General features: G+C 57.0%; 1 protein-coding gene and 1 long non-coding RNA gene across 14 annotated transcripts in view; one reads left to right on the top strand and one right to left on the bottom strand.

The window, feature by feature from the left end:
* The first annotated feature begins 219 nt into the window (after nucleotides 1-219).
* Nucleotides 220-1,146, top strand: LOC148777731 (uncharacterized). The gene is made up of 3 exons (XR_016037706.1): nucleotides 220-423; nucleotides 637-701; nucleotides 1,034-1,146. It is a non-coding gene; the product is annotated as an uncharacterized LOC148777731 (long non-coding RNA).
* The window catches only part of CACNA1C (calcium voltage-gated channel subunit alpha1 C), a 461,815-nt gene continuing 439,107 nt past the window's right edge, over nucleotides 383-23,090 (bottom strand). For 12 of the 13 annotated variants that reach the window (XM_088837459.1, XM_088837460.1, XM_088837448.1 and 9 more), the window contains 12 exons: nucleotides 22,618-22,745; nucleotides 21,873-21,969; nucleotides 21,442-21,544; nucleotides 17,149-17,250; nucleotides 15,684-15,811; nucleotides 15,206-15,340; nucleotides 13,480-13,832; nucleotides 11,904-12,032; nucleotides 9,948-10,054; nucleotides 9,567-9,670; nucleotides 7,942-8,271; nucleotides 383-6,955 (listed from right to left, as the gene is read on the bottom strand). In XM_088837459.1, the coding sequence (XP_088693585.1) occupies nucleotides 6,653-6,955; nucleotides 7,942-8,271; nucleotides 9,567-9,670; nucleotides 9,948-10,054; nucleotides 11,904-12,032; nucleotides 13,480-13,832; nucleotides 15,206-15,340; nucleotides 15,684-15,811; nucleotides 17,149-17,250; nucleotides 21,442-21,544; nucleotides 21,873-21,969; nucleotides 22,618-22,745 (2,019 nt within the window). In that variant the 3' untranslated portion in view covers nucleotides 383-6,652. The remainder of the gene's footprint in view (nucleotides 6,956-7,941; nucleotides 8,272-9,566; nucleotides 9,671-9,947; nucleotides 10,055-11,903; nucleotides 12,033-13,479; nucleotides 13,833-15,205; nucleotides 15,341-15,683; nucleotides 15,812-17,148; nucleotides 17,251-21,441; nucleotides 21,545-21,872; nucleotides 21,970-22,617; nucleotides 22,746-23,090) is intronic. The other variant, XR_016037705.1, reaches the window with a different exon arrangement.

Below are 23,090 nucleotides of genomic sequence, written 5' to 3'. Positions count from 1 at the left end.
CTTTCACTTTCACTTTACATGCTTATAGCTTTCAAAGTAATTTAAAATAAAGGTTTTTGGGGCCAGCCCTGCAGCTTGGGGGCCTTACTTTCCTGACAGGAAGTGAATCTGCACTGTCCGTAGTGAGACGGCAGAGTCCTAACCACTGGACCGCTGGGGAGAGCCCAGAGTGCGCTGATACACACGACCTCCTCCCCCCCCACCCCTTGTTCCCATCCCTCCCCTCTCCCCGTCCTTCTTTGTTCAAAACCAGTTCTGTGCCTTTTTCTATGTGACGGTGGGTAAATGAGAAGCATCTGGATTTTGTGGATCTTCCATTTAATTTCTCCTCTTCTGTCCCTTTTCAGCCTTTGACCATTAACCGAAAGGAAGCCGTGGGGGATGTGACGAGTTACTGCAACGAAGTTGGAGATCATGCCCAAGGTCAGAGTACCCGAGTTTCCTCTTTGGGGATTAGACGTCAGTGGAGGGTTAAGCATGGTTCTGCAAGTCCAGGAGACGGTTGAGGAGGCGAGTCGGGCAAGACAACCAAGCCAACGAGGACGTTGTTAAGAAATTTATTTGCAATTCTTGTTTTTTTGTTTTTTTTTGTTTTTTAAATAACATCATTCCTTAGATAAAAATGCAATCTTACAGGAATATACACAGCGTCTCACAGAGATGGCCCTGAAGCTCTTCTCGACGCCCCAGCCTTTCTCGAGGTGAGAAGGGACACGGGCGAGGCCGCCGACTCAGGTGACGATGGTTACAAACTGTACAACAGTATTTACAACACGAGAGGGCCCGCGGGGAGGTGTGGGGGGTGTGGGGGGGACGCCGACTATCTGAGAACCAGCGTGATTCCGTGGGTGGGGGGACTAGGGGGGACTCCGAGATGGGACGAGAGGAGCAGAGGGGCTGTGTCTGGACCCTCCCGCACGGAGGACCCCGGCTGGGCGGCTCGAGGGGCATCCAGATAAAACAGCAAAGAGGCGTCTGGCGCTTCGCCAGTGGGAGGCTGCTGCCTCACTCTCAGTGGACGTGTTTTCCACAGGTGGTTCTCGCTGCCACATCACAGACTGGTCCAAACCTGCTCACCTTGGACATCTCAGCCTCGGAGCAGAGCTTCCTTGCATAGGGCTCTGGAATAACGGGATGCAGGGGGGGAAGGGCAGGAAGCAGGTCATCGGGTGGGAAGTCAAGGCCGGATTCTGAGGGTGGGGGGATGCATTCGATACAGGCAGGCCCCCCCAGGGCCCCACGTCTGGGGCTCAGGGCTGCCTCATGAGGGAGACCGTGGCACTGGGCTGTTTGCTTACAAGCCATCTCCCTCGGGTCCCAGGTTCTGTTTCCCTTTCAAGCCTTGGCGTGGCTTCTCCACAGTGGAGGTGTTGGGTGGGGAGCTTGCATGCTGGGACCCATCTACGCATAGGAGCCTCCCCCGCCCGGCCCCGCTCCTGGAATCAGGACCCGCAGGAGCAGGGAGTGGATGACAGAGGCCGGACCCCATCTCCCTCATCCCGGCCCACAGACCCAAGGGCACCGAGGACGGTGGCATGGGAGCCTCAGGGCCGCATGGTGAGCAGGCACCACTGTGCCCAGACATGACCTGCAGACACGACCCCCCAGCACAGACAGCCGCTACCCCAGAGCTGCTCTGACGTGACCTTGGAGGAAACTTTCTCATGCACAAGCGATCCCAGGTGGCAAACTGTTGTTAATTCACGCAGACTTTGTCCTGCTACCTTTCTGAGAGCCAAATCTCAGTTAGACCACTTGTTCTGAAAACTGGGGACCTGAACGCCTCACAAAGGGCTGCCCCCGACCTGCAGGAGGCCGCGGGCTCGGCTGAACTCTCCTCAGTCACCTGGTGAACTGAGCCAGGTTCACCAGGCTCGGTGTCCCTGATTCCCTGCAGAAAGGGAGCCTCTGGGGACAATCCTGCCTCGGGTTCTGCCCTGAGGCTCCAGCCATTGGCCCACCTCAGCCTCATAGTACATCCCGCACGTCCTAGAGCAACTGCCCAGGAGGGGGCTCTGCTGACACTCCAGGCAGCCCCCGGGCACCCTCCACCCAACCCTTGGCCTGCTGTGGACCAAGTCTCCTGAGTTCACGGCAGGAAAACTTTGATTTTGGGAGTGGTGGAATGTTCTTGATGAAGGGCAATGACATTTAGTTTATAGTCACTCCAACAGGCACCTTTTCCCAGGGGTGGGGGGAACCTCTGCTTCTCTCTGCAGCCAGTGCCCAGCCTTCTAAGAGGAGGATCAGCCTGGGAGGGCCAGCGCCTGCCCCTGTCAGGTGTGTTCGCGCGTGTGCAGGTGAGTGCGTGTGTACATGAGTGTGTGTAGACATGTGCATGGGTGTGCCTTGAGCATCTCCCCAACAACAGGAAACCTGGAAAAACCCATTTACCTGATAGTTTGCTCTCTGGCCCCACAGGCAGCGCTTTGTTGCTTTGACACAAAAATAAATAAATAAATTAAGACACAAAGAAACGACGTCAGAATCGGCTCACGGGGCCCCTCAGGGGGCCCAACCAGGGGAGAAGGGAAAACGGGGGTGGGAGTGGGGGCACCAGGAGAGGGAGGGAGGTCCCGTTGACGGTACAGCCGCTGGGAAAGCTGGACACTGGCTTCCCAGGGTGACCTCAGGTCGCCTCTCCCCGTGCCCCCCGCCCACCTTCAGGGCCCGTGGCCCACGTGTGGGAGGGGGCTCCGCAGAGCAGGGGGCAGGGGGTGCAGACCCCACGCACGTCCGGAGAGGGTGGTCTGGCTGGGAAATAAGCTGGAGCGGAATTTTATTTTTTCTTCTTCTGAAGCAGATCTTGGGGTCTCAGCCCCTCTACCGTCCCGGCCAAGGTGGGCAGTCACCACAGACGTTTCCATGAAAAGAAGCCGCAGACACGGCGGTCAGACAGGCCCTGTGTCCCCATTTCCCTTCAGATCTGTGCTAGTGCTCGCCGCAGACCAGAGCCTGGCCTGGGCTCTGGTTGGACTGACGGGGGGGCCTCGAGGGTGGACACCAGGTCGCCCTTCCCTGGCCGTTTCTGCCTCTCAGACGTGACATGCCTGTTCCTGCAGATTCCTCGGGGGGGGGGGATGGGGAGAGGCCCCCACCATCCTTAGCCACACCTGTGATGCGGTGTGACAGGGCTGCCGGCTCTGACCCCCCTCCTGCCACCTCCTCCCTGTGCTGCTCTAAGTCCCTTCTGTTTCCTGGCCTTTGGGGTGGGGACACAGGCTGTCACCCGCCCCCTGGAAAACAGCCTCACCCTCTCCATGACCTCCAAGCTCTTCCTTCCAGGGGCTCCTTTTCCTCAGAAAGACGCTTCATCGGCCTTGGAACGTGAGGTGCCCTTAGCTGACCGCTGGGGAGATGGTCTGAGGGGAGGACGATGGGGATGATGTGATGGGCAGCTCCCAATGACCCCCAGAGCTCGGAAGCTGGAGCGCAGAGGAGGATAAAGACGGGGTGCACAAGACTCTGGGGTCCAGCCAGACTGAGAAGATGAGGGAAGTGACTGGAACAAAGAACTTCTGAACCGAAGCAGAGAAAAACGCATGAGTCGAGCTAAGATCTGGGGGATAAAATCACCCTTCCTTCCCCAAGACCAAAAAGAACTTTCTAGGAGCGGGTGGGAAGGAGACAAACTCCTGAGTAACTGTAAGATCAAGGTGGAAACAAGAGGCTACCTGTCAGGGGACAAACACAAGTTCACGAACCCTGGACCCAAACTCTTCAGGTGTATAGGGTCCTCGGCCATTGTGGCTTTTCTCCAGCCACCCAAGGGTTTCAGAAGACTCGACGGCTCTGCTTTTGAGAAGGTTCTATGTCAGGTGCAGAGATGGAGACCACGCTGTGGACAAGGCTCAGGAGGACAGGTGTCACATGTCCGTCCTGTGCTAGCCTGGCCTGCGCTCAGGCCCAGGGAGACCCTTCCCTGGACAGGTCTTCCCGACAGACGAGCAGGCAGTGAGGAGGCCTGTGGTTCGAGATGGGGTGAGGGCGCCCTTGGCAGAGCCGAGCATGAGCTGGCCGGTGAGACTTGGTGACACAGATGGAAAGTGCAAAACAGAAACGAAAGGCAGTGCGAGGAGGCCATGTGTGTGTGTGTGCGGGGGAGGTCCGCTGAGAACCCGTATTTCTACCCGGGGGCCAAACGGATAGCGGGAACCAGGCACCAATGCCGAAAGGCTCTGTTCTCCACTCCAGCTGACATCTTAGTGGCCGAGGCAGGCACAGGGGAAGGGGACAAGGGACTTGAACGAAATGTCTAGAAGACCACGGTGGCACCGAAAAGGAGCCCGAGATGGGAAGGGCTGGGCCTGGAGGAACAGGGCGCAGCCTGCTGTCCCCAGACTGTGTTCACCGGGGGGTGAGCATCAGGCCATCGCAGGAAAATCAGCCCATCACAGCAAAGCACATCTTTACAGAGGAATGGGCTGCTCACATGAGTCAGTGCCGAGAGGGGCTGGGCGAGCCAGGGACTGGAGGCAACTCGATGGGGAGGGTCTAGATGAATGCTTGGGTCCTGTTTCCCCAAACTGGCCACATTTCAATGATCACTGCTGGAATCTGCTTGAGGATTCAGCACCCAACAGAGATGCCTCCCCAGTGCCTCCGGTCACCCCGTGCACCACCCCCAATCCTGGTCCCTCCATGGCTGCCACACCATGACGGCGGACCCTGGAGGAGACCCTGAAGGTGCAGAAGCGAGCCGGAAGTGGTTGCCTTTGGATGGATGAGATGTCACCTGCTGCCTGGCTCCAGCCCCTGCTGTCCAGCCGAGGATGCCCTCTCCTCCACCCTCCTGGTCAGTGGACACATTCCTAAGGAACTCTTGCGCTGGGGGATGCCTTACAGTGAAGTGAGCCACCTCTCCTGGGGGAGGGGGCCTTATGCCTGCCTGTGATGGAAGAGCCTGGTCAGGGCACTCCACGACCCTTCACGGTGCAAGGCTGTCCCCGGAGAAATCCCCAATCCAAGAACCGGGGCAGAGCAGACAGAGTGAGGGTGGACTAGACGAGTCCTGGTCTCTCCAAGCAAGATACGGATACACCTATGCCCAGGCCGGGGAAAGTGGGGGCAAACGGAAGCGAACACAAGATATGCAAAACAGCGATGCCCAGGCCTGCGTGGGACCCACGCGGGTGGTGCCGGCACTCGTCACACAGCCGAGAAGAGCCGTCCCATTTCCCAGCCACATGTAGAAAAGCGCTTAAGAGCTCAAAGGTAAGGCTTGTCACACTCCAAATACAAAATGATTTACTTACATGCAGCAAATATACAAGAAGTGAATTCAAAAACAAACTTAATTCGTTATATTTGCTTGGCACAATCGCAATTCAGTTTTAAAAAAATATTTGTAGAATACTGAGGCTGACCTGACTTCAAGTATAACGGCCTCTTCAGCAGAAACACCATCAACGCAGTGAGATGCCACACAGAGCAAATCGCAGCGAAACACCTTCTCAGTTTCTCCTTCAAATTTCTGTGTGGGTTTTTCAAATACAGTTTTAATGCCAACACAACTCACAATTGTATTTTTAAAATGAATATTATTGCATTGTTTTTGCATATCTTGTGGGACAGAAAATGCAGTTACTGATTCCCGTTTCAGAAGCGGAGACAGTGGTTTGTTTTTGCTTTCAAACGGCCCCAGATTCAGGCCTCCCTATGGCTGTGCCTGAAGGGGACCTGCGGGAGGCCTGGCGGCTGCAGACTGGCCCCCAGCACACACACACCACCCGCCGCACACACGGCACACACACTCGCAGAGACCTCGGGCCCCCACTACTATACACGCTTGTGCAAGACCCCACACCTTTAAATTAGGAAACCAAACCAAAAAATTCTTGTCACTACCTGCAGAAATTATAACAAATTATTGGGTGTACATGATGGCTGACAAAACCCTCCTACGGCGGCTCAGCTGAATCCTCCGTAGAAAAAGAAACTGACCGCTAAATAACACAACAAAACCAAATCCAATCTACATTTGCAAAAGTGAAGAGAGTAAGGTGCGTGGCTGCAAAACTTTGTAAACACTCTTCTTTCTCCCCTCCCCCTGGGAAAACAAAATTATATATTAAAAAAAAAAACCCAAATGAAAACTACAACATGCTGTCAAGAAAAATGTCAAATCCCAAAACAAAAGCGCGCTGGACAGTCACCACCGGGCTTGTCCCAGGGGGCACACCCGCTCCCCTGGCCCCATGACTGTGGCCTGGAAGGAAGGGCCCAGATACAGGTGGCGTGGGTGGCCGTGGCCGCCCTCCTCCTCCCCAGGGGCGGGCCGGGTTCTCTTTCCTTCTGTGGACGCACAGGGCCCTGGCTCTATGGGGACAGTGAGGCTCATACAGAATATGTGCAAAATGAGTTTTTTACAAGCAAAGTTGAAAGACACCCGTTTAGCATAGGGTCCTTTGGGTGAGGGCTGGGGAGCCAAGGCGGACCCCTCCCTGGTGCCCGTGCCCCCGCCCCCACCGCCCCCCGCCGGACACGGACTGCGGCTGCTTCTCTCCTGGCCACCGACTTGGTCTTGTCCCCACGAAATGAATGAAGACGCTGTTCCGGTTAACTCCAGGCCGCGAGAACAGTGAGGCACTTCTGAAACGAACCCATTAGGAACATTGAGACAAATAAAAAGCCGGCGTCTCCGGCCCGGCTGCTACAGGCCACTGGCGAAGGCCCTGCTGTCCCGGGGCTCCTCTGCACCCTGGCGGGGCTCGGGGCTGGGCGCCCAGGCTGCGTCCTCCACGCCCCCTGCTCGGTGCGGCCCCGGGTCCCTGCAGTTTGCACATGGGAGCAGGGTGCCGCTGGGGCTCTGCCCAGCGCCCCCGCTGAGGATGTCGTCGGCCGCGCTTTCCATCTCCTCGATGGTCATGTCGCAGGCGTCGGCCAGCTCCTGCGTGGTGGCCTCGAGGAACCTGGGGTCCTGAGCAAACTGCCCCAGTCCTTCCGAGATCAAGACCTGGGGGGCAGGGACCGGGGATGTTACTCTGAGCCCAGCTCTTCCCCGTGGGGCTGGTGCAGGGGCTTCCGAGGGGTCACTTGGGGAAGAGAGAGAGTGTGTGCACGCGTATGGGCGTGCCTGCACACCAGGAAGGAGTGTGACACTCAGGCGTGTAGGCCCGAGGAGAGACCTCTCGGGCTGGGGCACCGTCATCAAATGCAGGCAGGCTGCATCCATGGAGGAAGCAGGGGCCCTGGCCCTCCCCCAGTATCCTCCCCCGGGAGTGGCCTGATCCCCCACGTGACTCTTTCCAGGAAACCTTCAGGCTCCTCTGGTCACACCTGGCCCAGTGCCCCTGGCTGCATTTTGGGGCTGAGGATCTGGGGACAGTGTGTGTGTGTGTGTGTGTGTGTGTGTGTGTGTGTGTGTGTGTATGTGTGTAGAACACACCTGGCACCCGCCCTGTTTGTCCTGAAGCACCTGTCCCCTTGGGCTGAGGATCTGGGGACAGTGTGTGTGTGTGTGTGTGTGTGTGTGTGTGTGTAGAACACACCTGGCACCCGCCCTGTTTGTCCTGAAGCACCTGACCCCTTGGGCTGAGGATCTGGGGACAGTGTGTGTGTGTGTGTGTCTGTGTGTGTGTGTAGAACACACCTGGCACCCGCCCTGTTTGTCCTGAAGCACCTGCCCCCTTCCTGGTGGCCTCAGGGATGCGGCAGGTGAGCCTAGGTGACCCCTCCTGTCCAGTCTGCTTCCCACCTGCCTCGTCCCCTCCTCCCGCTCCGAGTTCCCTCACGGCCCCCTCCCCGCAGGGCTCCACTAATCTCCTGGTTGGTGTGACGGCTCTTCCTCAGTCTGCTGGGCACTCACGTGGATTGGAGACCTGAGTGAGTGTCTTTCTGGCCAAGAGACTTGATGTTCCATGTGCTTGGGAGTACCAGGGTCCCCTCCGTTCTGCCTGAACCCCCCACAGCCCAGCCCTTGGGCACTGCCCAAGCACTCACCGCCTCCACCAGGCTGCTGGCACTGCCGTGAAACGGCCGGCCCTGGGGCCCTGCCGGGCTGGGCACAGTGAGTGACACGGGCCGGGCCCTCCGAGGGGTGCCACTAACCCCGCAGGGCATCGGCTCCCCAACGTGGGGATCGCAGTGGATGGATGGGAAGCTGCTGGTGAGCTTGTCGCTAGACTCGGCCCCCTCCAGCCTCAGGGTGGGCACAGGCCGCAGAGGCCAGGCCGGGCCAGGTGTGGCAGGGGGCGTGAGGCGTGGTGGGGGGAGGGTCCCGGGGGGATGGCTTCTCTGCAGGAGGGGGCTCAGGCCCGCCACTGCCAGCGCCTGTGGACAGGATGGGAGAGCGTGAGTCAGGGGACCTCCACCCTGTCCCCTTCTCTGATTCCTCCGGGCGCTTGCACCCTCGAGGTCACGCACCCAGATGCAGGGCTGGTCTCAACTGCCCTAACAGACCCTGTGACCATCGGTCAGCCTGGATCCTTCTCCCCTGAGCTCAGAAGGCCAAGGCCCAGTGGGCTCAGGGTCATCTTCCCTCTAGTCCCAGCCCCGCCCCCGTTAGCTGTGTATTCTCTCTGCCAGCTCTGACGTGATGGGCCACGGGGAGCGACCCTGCCTGGAGGGGAGGCCTGGCCCGAGGGCCAGAGAGGGGAATGTGGCCCACAGGTCGGAGGGGAGCACGAAAGCAGAACAGGAGGGTGCAGAGAGAGGGAGGGTCTTCTTTCGGACACCATCAGCAGAGACGGAGAGACCAGCCCCTAGGAATCCCTCAGCAGTGCACGTGGTGTTCCCAGCCTGCCAGTCTCCCCTCCCTGGGGCCCCCAGAGAGCTTCTGACATTCCAGAAAGCCCCATGGAGACCACGCGTCCTCCAGCGACTGCACTCAGGCTGAGCAAAACCTGAGCAGCGATGCCCTCACCCGGGCAGAGCTGCTCTGCCTGTCTTGTGCCGACTATAAGTCCTGATAGGCACTGAACACTTTTGGGATAAAAAAGCCATTTAAAGCGAAAGCCCATGATAAGGAAGTGTAGTCAAGGAGGTGAGAAGGTGGGGAGAGTCCAGTTTAGATCCTGATTTGCCTGAAGGAGAGAGACCAGCCTCTGGGATTGTTCAGCTGTTGGAAACCTCCGTCGGGTCTAAGGTCCTAAGAGGAGCTTGAAGCTGGGGTCCTGGGTTTCACCCCCTCACCTGGCATCACTCAGGCCAAGAGCCAGTTCAACTACTGAATCTGCCTGGACCTGCTCTCCTGACCACGTTGCTGGAAGACTCTGGTTATTTCCGTATTTCATGGATCGAATTTTGTGCTGCTCAATGTCCAGGCTCTAGCTACGAACAATAGTTCATAGTTCTGGGGAGGGAACAGCTGGCCACTGGAGGGAGATGGGAGCTGCTGGTCCTTCCACCCTCCCAGGGGCTCTCCAGGACCGCTTGGGTGTCCTGCCCGGGGTGGGGCACAGTCCTCGGGTGCGCAGAGCCCTTCCTTGGAGGCTATTTGGGCAGGGGAGGGGACAAAGCAGCGGTGAGGGACAGGAAGGGTGACTAGGGGTCTGGAGGTCTGCTCCTCGTCACAGGGAACCCAGCCTGCCAAGGAGGGGCAGCGGCCTGTCCCCAGGTGGGGCTACCTGATGGTGAACCAGGTGCAAAGGCAGGACTGTCTTCTGAGAGACGTCTCCGGCGGGATTCTTCTGTCGCTTCAGACATTCAAGGTGGAAGGAGGCCCTTCGACCTGCACACGAGTTATGACTCAGCATGGAAAGAGGACATGGCTGTGACAACTCACACCCAGGGAGGGGCAAGGATGTCCCCCACCTCCCTGAGACTCAGCATTAGCCCACGTCCAGCCCCAGGCCAGCTCCACCCTGGGGTCCATCCGGGAGGCCATCGCAGCCAGGCCTTGACATTCCTTGGTCACCCTTGCGTGGCTTGTCATCACTGGGGAGGGGGTGACTGCCTCTAGAGAAGGAGGTGGGGTTACCCAGGGAGGCGGGAGGGGATGGGGTTACCTAGGGAAGCGGAGCGCAGGAAGCCCCTCTTTGGGGACAGACGGACGTCCCTCCTGTCCTCCTCGGGGGGAGTCAGCTGCCGATTCTCGTCATCCTGGTAGGAGAGCCTGGAACAGAGGACTTGAGACTGTCACCCCAGGACGTCTGATTCTCTCTTAGTGAGGGGCCCCCGATGCTGCTTTCTACAGGTCACGGGGCAGCAGAAGCTCCCGGCTCCTCTGGCCTGTTCCCTGTGTGCCCCCCATGCCTCTGACGCTGGCAGGTGTGGACAAGTTGGTCACCGTTGCTGAGAAAGTTGGAACATGGTTCTTGGTCCACAGCTTCTCTCTGGAATGGCCTGGACTCCTCTGTGGTCACAGGTGGATGCTGTCTATGCAGCCCCTCCCAGGAGGAGCCTAAGCTCGTGCCTCCCCACACTCTCCCGGCCTGCCCACCCTGGTCAGCGGGAGCACAAACGTGTGGTCATTGGTGACAGATGGCAGGGGGACCTTGGGGTGTCTAGTCAGTCAACAGCTCCTGGACTTTCTGACAGGAACTCAGTGGGAAATGGCTCCTCCTGGCCTGGGGCGCATGACGGCTGCACGCAAGGGCTGGACTCGGATCCCCAGGCTCCATGCCTGCGTCCACTGCGCCCGCGAGATGCTGCTCTGCCTGGGCTTGGGGCACTTCCCAGAAAACAGCCACCGTGGGCCCTAGGCTGATTGCACAGGCCCTCGTGGGGCTGCCTTGGCACTGTCGCCAACGAGGCCTCCACCTGTGCTCTCAGGGCGGTGGCTGTCCTCCTGGGGTGCTGACCACGAGCCAGGAAGGTGCTGGATAAAACCCACCAGACGCTCCTCTTACGGTCAGCTCAGTCACCTCCTGCAACGCTGTCTTACTGTTCAGGTCGTCCCCACTCTTGAAGACCCAGCTTCTCTTTGACCCTTAGCCTCTCTGAATGTCTGTGCCCTGCTGTCTGCACCGCTGGGTTAGCAGCTACGCAGGCAATCTCCTCTGCTTTCCTCCCCGAGATCCTCACATAAGCCCTCAATGGCTGCCGAGGCCGGCTCATCCACACCTGGCAGGGGCCTGTGAGCAGCGAGCGAGCACAGAGGGGCACAGATGATGGTGAGTGGCCACGTATTAATCCCTCCTCGGGACATCAGAAGCCAGAAGGGCTGGCAGTTCCTCGTGATGAAGCCTTTCTCTCAGGAAAGCGTCTAACATGGCTTCAGCTTGGTGAACGCAACTCACAGTCACCAGTTATTAAGAGAGTTATGAGACTTGGCAACAAAGCTTCACAAAGCAGTGCTGCCTTTGTGACGCTGGCCACGCTACTTCCTGCTGTCCTGTCCCCTCCCGTGCTTTCTTTAGGAGTGCTGATTGTAACTGACTAAGCAAATGTCACAGCCCACTCACAGGTCTGGATCTCAGTTTAAAAACCCTTCCCTTTAACTGGCTCTGGTGGAGTTCTCCGTTATGGCTGCCAACGGTGCCCTCTGCTGTCAGCTTTATTATATGCCGTTTCAGGAATAGTCCTACTTAAATGTATGAAGTGCACTTGTGTTAGTTGCTCAGTTGTGCCCGACTCTTTGCGACCCCGTGGACTGTAGCCCCCCAGGCTCCCATGTCCATGGGATTCTCTAGGCAAGAATATTAGAATGGGCTGCCATTGCCTTCTCCAGGGGATCTTCCTGACCCAGGAATCAAACCTGGGTCTTCTGCACTGGCAGGCAGATTTTTCACTGTCTGAGCCAGTCAAGGTATGCACGTGTGTATCTATTGAGCTTCACTGTAAGCTATATTTACAATGTCTGGTTGCAGTCAAAAAAGTTCAGGGAAACATCAACATTTATATGTTTCCCTGGAAGCATCATTTCTCAAGCAAGCATCAAGCTAACCAGAGTGGGGGGCTTCCCTCTTCTTTGCAGCTGCCGGAGGAGTCGGGGGCCCCTCCCCAGGGAGGTACGAGCTTACATCTCCGTGGAGACCAGGCTGGGCTCGCTGCTCTGCTCTGCGTCCTCATCCACGCGCACAGCACAGGTCTCGTCCCCAGGGGCCTCTTCCTGACACAGCATGGCTCTCGGGCTGTCCTGGGAGGGGCACCTAAAGTGTCCAGTGTGGAGACAAAGGTCAGCAGCTGTCAGTCCCTCCCCTCCCCCAGCAGGTAAGGATCAACACAACCACTGGTGGACCCAGGAGTGTTACCACCAGGGTTCCATGCTGGGGAGGGGCCTCGGGGTTAGGATCCAAGGAGATCTGAGTTCTGAGCTGGTCAGTTTCCCCCGGCACAAGTCACGTTGCCCACCCATGCCTCAGTGTCCCCACCAGTACAACTGTTTGTGTGGCTTCAGTTGTGACAAATGAAGCAGCCGATGAGATGGTGCTTTGGAAGGTGGGGTGGTCAGATCCTACACAAGGGCTGGGGTGGGGGCAGGGGGAGAGGCTGTCCCTTCTGCTGCTGTGGGCACTTGCTGGGGGCTTCCTGGGGTCATAGCTGACATGCCTTGAGTTTGATATTGACTCTTAGAGCCAAGCACAGAGAAGAGGCCTCACAAAAGGGCTTGCTTCTCTGAGCAGAGGGGCGTGAGCCTCAGTCCCCTGAGCCAGGAGCCCCCGTGAGCTGCGACCCTCCACGCCAGAACGTGCCCTGGGCTGAGCTCTCCCCTGGGCCCTGGGCTTCTGCATGTGGTCTTTAGCTCTGGTCTCCGGTCCCCCTTTCCCATCTGCATCCATCTTTCTCCCTACAGGTCCTGAGGGTTGGGATCTCTTTATGCTCAGACTCACAGGGAATCTGGGAGTCAGCTCTGTTCATCCTCTCAGAACTGAGTGCGGGTCATTGTTCAGCTCTGACCCGGGGCCCACCAGTCACTCAGGGAGGGTCCTAGTGGTTCTCAGGGGAGGCCCTGACCTCCCCTAGAGGGGGTGCCCTCCCCCAGGTGAAGGACACATGAGACGGGAAGGCTCTTGCAAGAGCCAATGTAAATGCTGCCAGAGGCCCAGAGCTGCCAATGTAAATGCTGCCAGAGGCCCAGAGCGTGGGGTGGACACCATCAGCCCAGCACATCCCAGCTGGGGGTCCCGACACATCCCAGCTGGGGGTCCCGGGTCACCAGGGAGTAGAGAGTGGAAGGAAAGAAAGGCCGGGGGCTGGAGACGCTGGCAGGATGACCAGGAATCGCCCCAGGCTGGGGCAGAGCAGGCGAGCACTCAGCAAATGGCCTCCTGCCTCTAGAATAGGGGTGTCCCGTCTCATCCCAGTTGGCCCCAAAGCCAGATTTGGGCAGAGACTTGAGAAGGGCCGGGGGGCGAAGACTGCTGTGTCTCCAGGACACAAACATCTCAGGGGTTGGGCCAGGGCTCCTCTGCCCTGTCAAGAGGCGGGCACCTCAGGACATATGCTGGCCAGTGGGGCCACGGTGCCTCCCTGAGCATCCACCTGCCCTCTGGCTGGGGTCCCGGCAGCAGCAGTGGTCCACTCCAGCTTGAGTGCCGATAGGTGGGTCTACCGGTCAAACGCTCCTCCCCGAGCCCCTCTGCGCCCCCAGCTTACCTCTGGGAGTTGTGCCTCCATGCAGCTTCCTGCACCCGGATGGCAGGGGACAAGGGGGGCCTGCAGGCCTCCAAGGTGCTGACAGCACCGGAGTGGACAGCGGGGCGGGGGCAGCGGCCCAGGGCGGTGTTGTTGGCATTGTTGATGTTGGCGTTGGAGCCCGTGGATGAGTAGCTGCTAGGGGTGAAGGTGGAGTCCACCAGCTTCTCGTGGGAGGGGGACTCGGTGTCCCCCTGGCTGTTGCCTGCCTTGCTGATGTGCAGGGGGCGCTGGGTGGTGAAGGTCTGGGGGAAGGCGCCCCGGCCGTCGCTGGGGTAGTAGCCCACGTGGTTGCCGAAAAGGCCGCCAGCCCTCTGCGAGGGAAGAGAGACAGAGAGAGGATGGTGGGTGAAGGGGCTGGCCTGCGGGGGAGGGAGGGATCTCAACTGCGCTGGGCAGCACCCAGCCAACGGGGCCTCTCACCCGCGGGCCTGGTAGCTTGGAAGGGCCCAGGCAGTCCCGAGACCCCTGGGGGAACAACAGGTGGAGGGGTGACAGGACCTCCTTCCAGGACCAATGGGATGGGGGCAGGCGCAGCGACTGTCTGGAATGGAGACCCTTCCCTGGGGCGGGCAGGCTCATGGGAGCCGAGGGGCAGAGAAAGGGGCCAGAAGGTGCCCAGGGGATTGACAGACAAGGACCCGGCTGGCTCAGTGAGCTGGAAACTGCGTTGGCCAAGCGGTTCTGAGAATCACCACAGCAAGTACACCAACCATGGCTTCCTTCCCTGGAGAGTCTTAGATTTTAAATTTGGAGTCCGTGTTTCTCCCAGCTTCCCTCCCTGTCCTGGGCAAGGAGCCTCTGCCAGGCTGGGGTCTCTCGCGTCATGCTGACATGCTAATGTGTCCCTGAGTCATTCAGTGAGGCACGTTTCACAGTGATGGGGAGAAGAATGGCAAGGACAGGATGGCCTCAGGGGCCGGGACCCTCTCACCCCATGTTCCTGCTGCCTGGGAGACTTAAGGGGCTGGGAGGGCAGAGTGGGCAGCTCTGGCTCAGATCTGGGCAGCAGCGTTTCACTCGTTGTAGGATTTTTAGCCGAATGCCTTGGGGTTTGTGAAGAGATCTGGGTACAAGGGCCCCAGAATCCCGGTGGGCTCTAGTTTTCATGGTTAGTACTGCTGGCAGCCTTGGTATCCAGCAAGGTGGGGAGCCGGAGGGGACATTTGGGACTGGAGACCTCACGGTCCAAGTTCAGATCGCCACTGGCTTCCAGGCATCCGCTGCCTGATACTGCACATCTTCTGATTTTTGCAAGAGAGGCTGGAAGTCTAGATTTTTTGAATGAGCCATGCGTTCAAAGGTTGGCAGACAGATTAGGCCTGTGGCTGAAATGTGGCTCCAAGGCCACCACTTTGCAATGTGTGACGAAGAAGCGTCTCCTCAGAAGCACTTCCTTAGGAAAATGGCTTCCTGCTCCTCCAGGGCCCAGTGATGCTCTGTGAGCTTGAGAAGGTCTAGGCTTGAGAAGGACTAGGTGGGGAGAGCTGAGGGGAGTGGCAGGGGTGGGGTAGGGAGAGCTGGGAGGAGAGGCAGGGGAGGGGAGGGGAGAGGGATGGGGAGAGCTGGGGGGACAGGGCTGGTGCTACCACAGACCCAGGGCTTTCTCCTCAGGTTCAGGACACTCACCTCCTGCCCCAAACCCAGCTTATGGAGGCTGTAGACTGCAGCCGGGGTGCCCACCTACCCTGAAGATGTCATCTTCTGAGGCCGCAGACACAGCCTCCTTCATGGCCTTGTCCAGCTCCTCCTCGGCGGTCAGGTCCCCAGAGATGGCCCGGCGGATCTCAGGCCCCAGGTCGTGCAGGGTGCGCAGGCCAGCCTGGGCCAAGGGGACAGGGCGTGAGGGCCCAGGCGCCCACCTGACCCACCACCCACCTTCCCCTCTGCTTTTCCCCAAGGAGGCCAGCTCCGGGGGTCCACAGGGGGCGCAGGCATGTTGGGGGGGCAGTCTCAGAAGCATCAACAGTCCCCCAGACCTTCCCCCCACTCCCTGAGCTCAGGGGGGCTGAGAGTCCAGGACTACAGAGGGCAGTGAGTGTGGGAGGCAGGGTGGGAGGGAGGGCCCCCTGCAGGCTCGGAATTTCAGGGAGGGACCCGTGGGAGCTTGGGACCTGGTAGAGGTGGGAGGAGGTGCCAGGTCCTCAGGGCCCAGGGCCCCTCACCTGCAGGGACAGGGCGTTCCTCTGGGAGGGCTTGCCCACAAGGCCTTGCTCTTTGCGCTTCTTGAACTTCCGGAAATACTCTTGGATCAGGAAAGTAGCGTAAAACTTGCCCACCGTGACCTCGTCATCTGAGAGCAAAGGGAGGACAGGGTTGGAGGTAAATGGGGGCTTGGATGCTGTCCGAGTGTCCTCAGCGTCTTAGGTTTTCTCAGCTTAACTTTTTTAAACTGATAAGAACAGATACAACTTGATCTTAGTCAAAAGGTTGAGAAGCGATCAATTTAATGTTTTTGAGAAGACACTCTTCACGCACATGGTTGAAAGAGATAAAAATATACAAAAAGACTTGTGTATAGTGAAGAGTATCTCTTCCACTCCTGTTTCCTTTCAGATAACCTTTCTCATTCATTTCCTGAGTATTTTCCCAGAGATTCTTTATGCAAATACTTTCTGCAAGTAAGCAAATATATTCTTGCATGAATGCTCAGTTGCCTCAGTTCAGTTCAGTTCAGTCGCTCAGTCGTGTCCGACTCTTTGCGACCCCATGAATCACAGCATGCCAGGCCTCCCTGTCCATCACCAACTCCCGGAGTTCACTCAAACTCATGTCCATTGAGTCAGTGATGCCATCCAGCCATCTCTTTCTCTGTTGTCCCCGTCTCCTCCCGCCCCCAGTCGTGTCTAATTCTTTGTGGTCCCATGGACTGTAGCCCACCAGGCTCCTCTGGCCATGGGACTCTCCAGACAAGAATACTGGAGTGGATAACCATTCCCTTCTCCAGGGGATCTTCCCAACCCAGGGATCAAACCTGAGTCTCCTGCAGTTCCTACATTGCAAGGAGATTCTTTACTGCTGAGCCACCAGGGAAGCCCCAAATATATTATTATCCTCTCCTTTCTCAAAGAAAAATGAGCATATCATCAAAATGATTTCCCACCTTGCTTTTTAAACCTAATTGAGCTTGTTAACTGGCTCTTCTGTGATCCCAAAGCTCCAGGTGCCCACAGCTTTGGGCACAATTGCCCCTGAGCATTTATTCACCAAAAATCTTTGTATTGTGTCGGCCAGAAAGTTTGCTTGGGCTTTTCTGAAGGAGAATCTTACAGAAAAATCTGGATGAACTTTTTGGCCAATCCAACGATATATTTTGTATTAAAGTGTTATATTTTAGCAATTGTATACGCAGGACAGCTAGACAAGGTCGTCAAGGAAGAACAAAAAGGGGGTTCCGGGGTCTCTTCCCCCAGGGCCCTGTCATTCCCACAGCACCCAGCTGGGTGGGTTATGGGAAAGCCTCTACCTTGCAGTTTCCTTGAAGTTCTCCCAAACCTGCAGGCATCCAGGGGCCTGCCTGGCCTCCCCAGTGACCTCAGGCTAGGACCAGGCTCTAGTGGGAACAGGCAGGTCTCCTGAAGGCTGAACGTGGGACCTGCACGTGCCCAGGGGCAGGGGGTGAGTACTCACCTCCTGCGGGTGGCACCACTTGGTCTAGCAGCTTCATGCTGGTCCGTTTCCAGATCTTCTTGATGATGGCCCGAAGCTCCTCATTGGCCTGTTCCAGGTTCCCTGTGGGGGGGGACGCAGGCTGACTGGCAGCTGTCCCCAGGGCCTCTAGTGGGCTGGGCTGGGCCCTGTGGGGGAGCCCACATGGCTGCCCAAGGGTTCTGCCCAGGAGCCCTGAACGTGGGTTCTGTCTCTTCCTCTGCAGGTTCCCGTGGCTCACCTCTGTGCCCTCTTGGCCAGCTCTCCCCTGACCCCCACCTGCTGCTCAGTGGCCAGGGTGACCCTGTACCCCACTCACGGCTTCTCCTCGTGGGGGCTGCCAGGGCCAGACTGAGCCCAATGGCCACCTGCCAGGAGGGCCATTGGGAGGAAGAGTGGTCCCCCTGCAGACCTGCGGGAGTGTCCATACTCGGGGGCCTCTGAGTCGAAAGCCTCTCTGCTGGGTCTCCTCCTGGGGAGGCAGCCAAACCTCGTGAGGAGCAGAAACCAGGAGACCCCATGAATCACAGCCCCCTGAGATCGGGGGCCCCTAGGGGTCTACTTTCTCCATTGGCCGAACAGACTTAACTTCCAGTCCTGGGCTCAGCGAGCTGAGACCCACAGCTGTGAGAGGGCACAGGAGGCTTGCTGGGGCTAGCACAGCCCTCCCTCCCACCACCACCAACGCACATGCCCTGTGTGGCCCCAGGATTGTGAACACGGGTTCTCACCCTGCAATCAGGTGACGTGATACGGTACATGGGCCCTGAGGACAGGGAGGTTGTGCAGGGGGGCCTGGGCTCACCCCAGGAGCCCTTCACAAGGGGGGCGCTCTCGGGTGCAAACTCCCAGCTATAAAACAAACACATCCTGTTGATGTCAAGCACAGCATGAGGACTGCAGCAATATTGTGTTGTGTATCTGCAAGTTGCTTTGAGCGGATCTTAAAAAGTCCTCGTCACAAGAAAAAAGCTGTAACCTTGTGGGGTGACGAGTGTTGTCTAGATGTGTGGTGGTTGTTTTGCAATATAAACAAATAACAGGGAGAAGGAAATGGCAACCCACTCCAGTATTCTTGCCTGAGAAATCCCATGGACAGAGGAGCCTGGCAGTTATAGTCCATGGGGTCACAAAGAGTCAGACATGACTGAGCGACTTTTTGTTTTAGATGGCACATATAAGTGAGATAATATGATATTTGTCTTTCTCTTTTTTATTTCACTTAGCGGAGAAGGCGATGGCGAGCCACTCCAGTACTATTGCCTGGAAAATCCCATGGATGGAAGAGCCTGGTGGGCTGCAGTCCGTGGGGTCGCTAGGGGTCGGACACGACTGAGCGACTTCACTTTCTCTCTTCACTTTCACACACTGGAGAAGGAAATGGCAACCCACTCCAGTGTTCTTGCCTGGAGAATCCCGGGGACGGGGGACCCTGGTGGGCTTCTGTCTATGGGGTCACACAGAGTCGGACACGACTGAAGTGACGCAGCAGCAGCAGCAGCAGCATGCTGTCCTTAGGAGGCCTCTTCATGTCACAGATGGCAGGCTTTCCTTCTTTTATGGCTGAATAATATTCCACTGTGTGTGTGTGTGTATGTGTGTGCGTGTATACGCACACCACATTTTCTTTACCCATCATTTTTTGATGGACACTTACATTGTTCCCACACCTTGACAACTGTGAATAATGCCACAGTGAACGTGGGTTGCAGATATCTTTTCAAGTTAGTGCTTTTGCTTTTTTTAGATAAATGACCAGTGGTGGAATTGCCAGATCATACGGTAGCTCTGTTTTTAGTTTTCTAAGGCTGCTTTCTGTAATGGTTTCCCTAATTTATATTCCCACCAACAGTTCACAACGGTTCCCTTTTTTCACATTTTTGCCAACACTTGTTACATCTTGTTTTATTGTTGTTGTTGATAGTCATTCTGACAGGTGTGAGGTAACATCTGACTGTGTTTTGATTTGCAGTTCCCTGATGATTAGTGATTTGAGCATCTTTTCATGTCCCTGTTGGCCAGTTGTATACCTCCTTTGGAAAAATAACTATACAGAGCCTCTGCCCATTTTTAAATTGGTTTGGTTTTCTGGTTTGTTTTTTTCTTTTCTTGCTATTGAGTTATATAAGATCTTACATGCATATTTTGGATATGAATGCTTTGTCAAATACATGATTTACAAAAAAAAAAACAGGATCGTTATCTTTTCATCTGAAACTAACGTAATGTTTTATGTCACTGAGGGCTCGACAAAAACCAGCACACAACAAAAAGCAAACAAAAATCAAAGACAAGGTAGGCCTCCCTGACTGCGTGGAGCTCGGAGCCGTGGGGGCCTAGCCGGAGCTGGTCCCAGTCTGCGGGGAGTGAGTCTGCTGACACCCTGAATGGGCTGGAAGGGGAATCTCCCCCTAGCCCCGGGAAGAGGACCCATCCTGGTCAACAGGCTGATTTTGGCCTGGAGGCCCCTGAGCAGAGAAGTCGCTGCCCCACGGCTGGACTCCAGATCTTCTGAGTGGGCGCCCACGGTAACCGGGGTGACACGTGACTCAGCAGTGGGAGAGCAGGATGGGATGAGATGCCAGCCCTTTGCTGGTGGGTGAATTTCCTTTAATTCCTGGCTTGACTAGCTCCCACGCGGCCAGCTCGTTTCTTGGTCTCAGGAGCACATTCCTCAGGATGGGCTGCGTGTGTCTGGCTCTTTGGCTGGGACCTGTTTTGGTCTGACGAGTATCTTGATGATGCTGACTCTGGGCTTCAGGCACTGGTGTTTCTCATTCTTCCACAGGATGAAAATGTATGTCCTCACTTTATATCAAGCCTTCAGGACCACAGCATGCTCCTTCCAAGAGTCTTCATTTCCTCCCTCCTTGGTAAAACAAACCTTCCTTCTTGGACAGAATTGTAATCACAGTCATTGTGGAAAATTTGGGAAAGGGAAGAAGGTAAAATAAGTGAACAGAAGTCCCGGCTGGGTCCAGCACTTGTGGCAACCGCAGCTAACATGACAGCGAACTTCCTTTTGAGCTCCCCAGTCACACACGCATGCACACCCAACATGTATCCGTTCCAGGCTTTTGTTGGCAGAAACAGGCCTGTTCATGCTTACTCCAACTTGACTTGTGGCCTTGGCCACTCTTCAGCCTGAGTTTCTTTTTATTGACCAGCCAAACTTGAACTACTAAGAGTTTTTTTAAAAAATATTAGTTCCTAATTTTGACATGGGTCTTGATGACCCTATTCTTGTTCTTCATCGTGGATATTTCTGTCATTTTGTGGGAGGACTTAGCTGAGGGAAGGTGCCTCTTGGCTTGTCCCCTGAACTGAATGCCACATGTCACTGCCTTCTTGTTTCACAAAGAAACTGAGGTGGAGAAGGCGTCGTGTGTTATCACGGTCTAGCCCCATTGTCCTCCCATCCAGGGCTTCTCTGGGGGATGGGGTGGGCAGCCTGAGACTCAGATCCAAAGGTCTGAAGATCCAAATGACACCGCCTGGTTTTCTCTAGTGACTGTGCCTCTGGGTTTCAGACTTTGTTCAGGTGACCCATGCACATAGCTGGCACAGGATGCAGACTCGGCGTTCAGGGCAGGTGCTGGGACTCCATCTCAAACAAGCCCCAGCTCCAAGAGTTGCTGCAGGAGGCTGGGAGCAGCTGCAGCTTCCTGTGTGTACCTCTGCCCTCCCAGAACAGTTCTGACACCAATCGGCCACGATGATGGCAGGTCAGTACAGCCCAACTGCTCCTGGTCACAGGCTGCTGCGGTACAAGCCAGAAGACAGTCCCTGCCTCCAAGTGACATGGCCCTGAACAAGCGCAGGGGGCTCTGACCCCACCTGCCGGCTGGCTGCCCACCTGTATGTGGGTGGACCCGTGCTGACCTGGACCATGGTTACGTCCACTGTGACCCCTTCCTGACGACACAGATTTACTTTGCAAGGAAAGCTGGACATCTGAGATCCACCTGCAGCCAGTGAAGCCCCACGGGGCAAGGGCTCGGCCCGCTTCAGGTAGAGCTCACCTCCTGCTGTCTGAGCTTAACCCGAGGGGTCACTGGGAGAATCTCTAAAAGTTACAGGCAAGGAGGCCGCTCAAGGAACAAAGGCCGCCTGAGCAGGCCTGGTCCCGCTGATGTCCCCGGGGCAGGGGGGTGGGGGAGGATCACGCTGGGCTGCAGCTCGGACACCCCAAGGGCGGGAGGCCCTGGGACCCCGCAGGCGCCGAGCTTGGGTCTGGCTGGTCCACTAGGGCTCCTGGACCCCCAGTGACCTTACCTTCCGTCTTGATCCGCAGGGCCGTCCGGACCAGGGCAAACAGTGTGGCATTGAACATGACGGTCCCGTCGCTGTTCAGGGGCATGTTCATGGAGACCAGGCGCTGGGGAGGGGGCGCAGCAGTCAGCACAGCCGCTGGTTCTTGAAGGACCCGCCTGTGGGACCCCTGAGGTACCTCCAAGGCAGGAGGATGTGGGAGTGGGGTGGGGGGAGCCCTAAAACATGTGTGTGTGTCACCCCGTGGTTCCTTCACTGTCTGAGGACGTATCTGCCGCAGGAGGGAACCCTAGTGCCTGTTTGGCTCAGTCCTTTCTTTAGGCTCATGAAGACTACCCTCATCTCTGTAGAGGCTCACTGGCCTGCCCGGGGTACCCGGAGGTGTCTCGCCCCGCCAATGCTCATGTCTCCCATGAGCCCAGTCCATCTCTTACTTTGCAAGCCACGCGGTGAGGGCACAGCTTCCCAAAACCCAGGGGCGGCTGAATCCGTCGGAGCAGGGTCACCACATCCAGGTGTTTGATGCGTCCCCTGGAAGAGGCAGGAGAGGAGGAAAGGTCAGGGGGAAGGTCTAGGCTGGCAGCCCAGGAATCCTGTGCCCAAGGGTGGGGTCTCCTGTGGTAGGAACTATCCATAGCTGGACCCTAGTGATCAAACTGGTCCTGAGCTGTAGAACTGGGTGGTAAAACTAAAAAAACAATCTACATGTTTAGGTTTCTAAAGAGCAATTTTCCATCAGTGCTATATTTCAGTAGGCAATGAAAGGTGGAAGGGATTTTAGCAGGCAATGAAATTCTCGGAATTTACTGCTGATTCCGTCAACTAATCATCTGACCATCTCACACTTTCCTGAGAGTCAACCAAACATGATGCCTGGACCAATGGACCTGTGGCAGGGATACAACTGGGCCCTGTCCAGCCCAGACGTCCTGACTCAAGTACATACTCGTTGCTCCAACACCATGACCACCCGCCTGTTCAATGGAAAATAGTGGACATGGTCTTGACTCAGCCTAAGGCCTCCTATTGCTGTCCCTTGACCCTTGACCCTGGCGTCCTGTGCAGGTCAGGATTTGCAGTGGGTCAGCCCAGTGCTAACTCGTCTTGACCCTCTTTCCCACATGTGGGCACTCAACCCCCTCTCAGGCTGGGGGCTCGGGTTTCCCTCTGGGCACTCACTTGGCTTCAGGGTCGTACTCTGCCCAAATTCTCTTAAATTCGTCCAGGTGGTGGGGACCCAGGATGGACCAGTCCCTCGTCAGGTAGTCAAAGTTGTCCATGATGACGGCTACGAAGAGGTTGATGATCTGCAGAGGATGGGCACGGAGAGCTGCCTCAGTGGCCCTTCCTGCATGTGTGGCTGTTAGGGCCACGTGCTCGGAGGCTGGTACTCCTGAAGGCCAGCCATGTGGCACCATGGAAACACTGGCCCCCAGGACTTGGCTCTCTTGACTGAGGACCTGACCAGCTCCCCTCAGTTATGCGGCGTGAACCCCACTGTGGGCTGGCAGTTTCCCTCACACCCAGCTGCCAAGGCGGGGCTGCCAAGGACAGGGGAGACTGTCCACCACCCTTCCCTCGCTCCTCATCAAAGTGCCAGAGATCCTGAAGCGGTCTGCTGTCCTCAGGGATGAAGGTAGGAGCCAAGAACA

This window comes from Moschus berezovskii, chromosome 6, assembly GCF_049115385.1.
Source record: "Moschus berezovskii isolate FMDL1 chromosome 6, NW_MosBer_1.0, whole genome shotgun sequence".
Taxonomy (NCBI): Eukaryota; Metazoa; Chordata; class Mammalia; order Artiodactyla; family Moschidae; genus Moschus; species Moschus berezovskii.
This window is presented reverse-complemented; position numbering and strand designations above follow the sequence as displayed.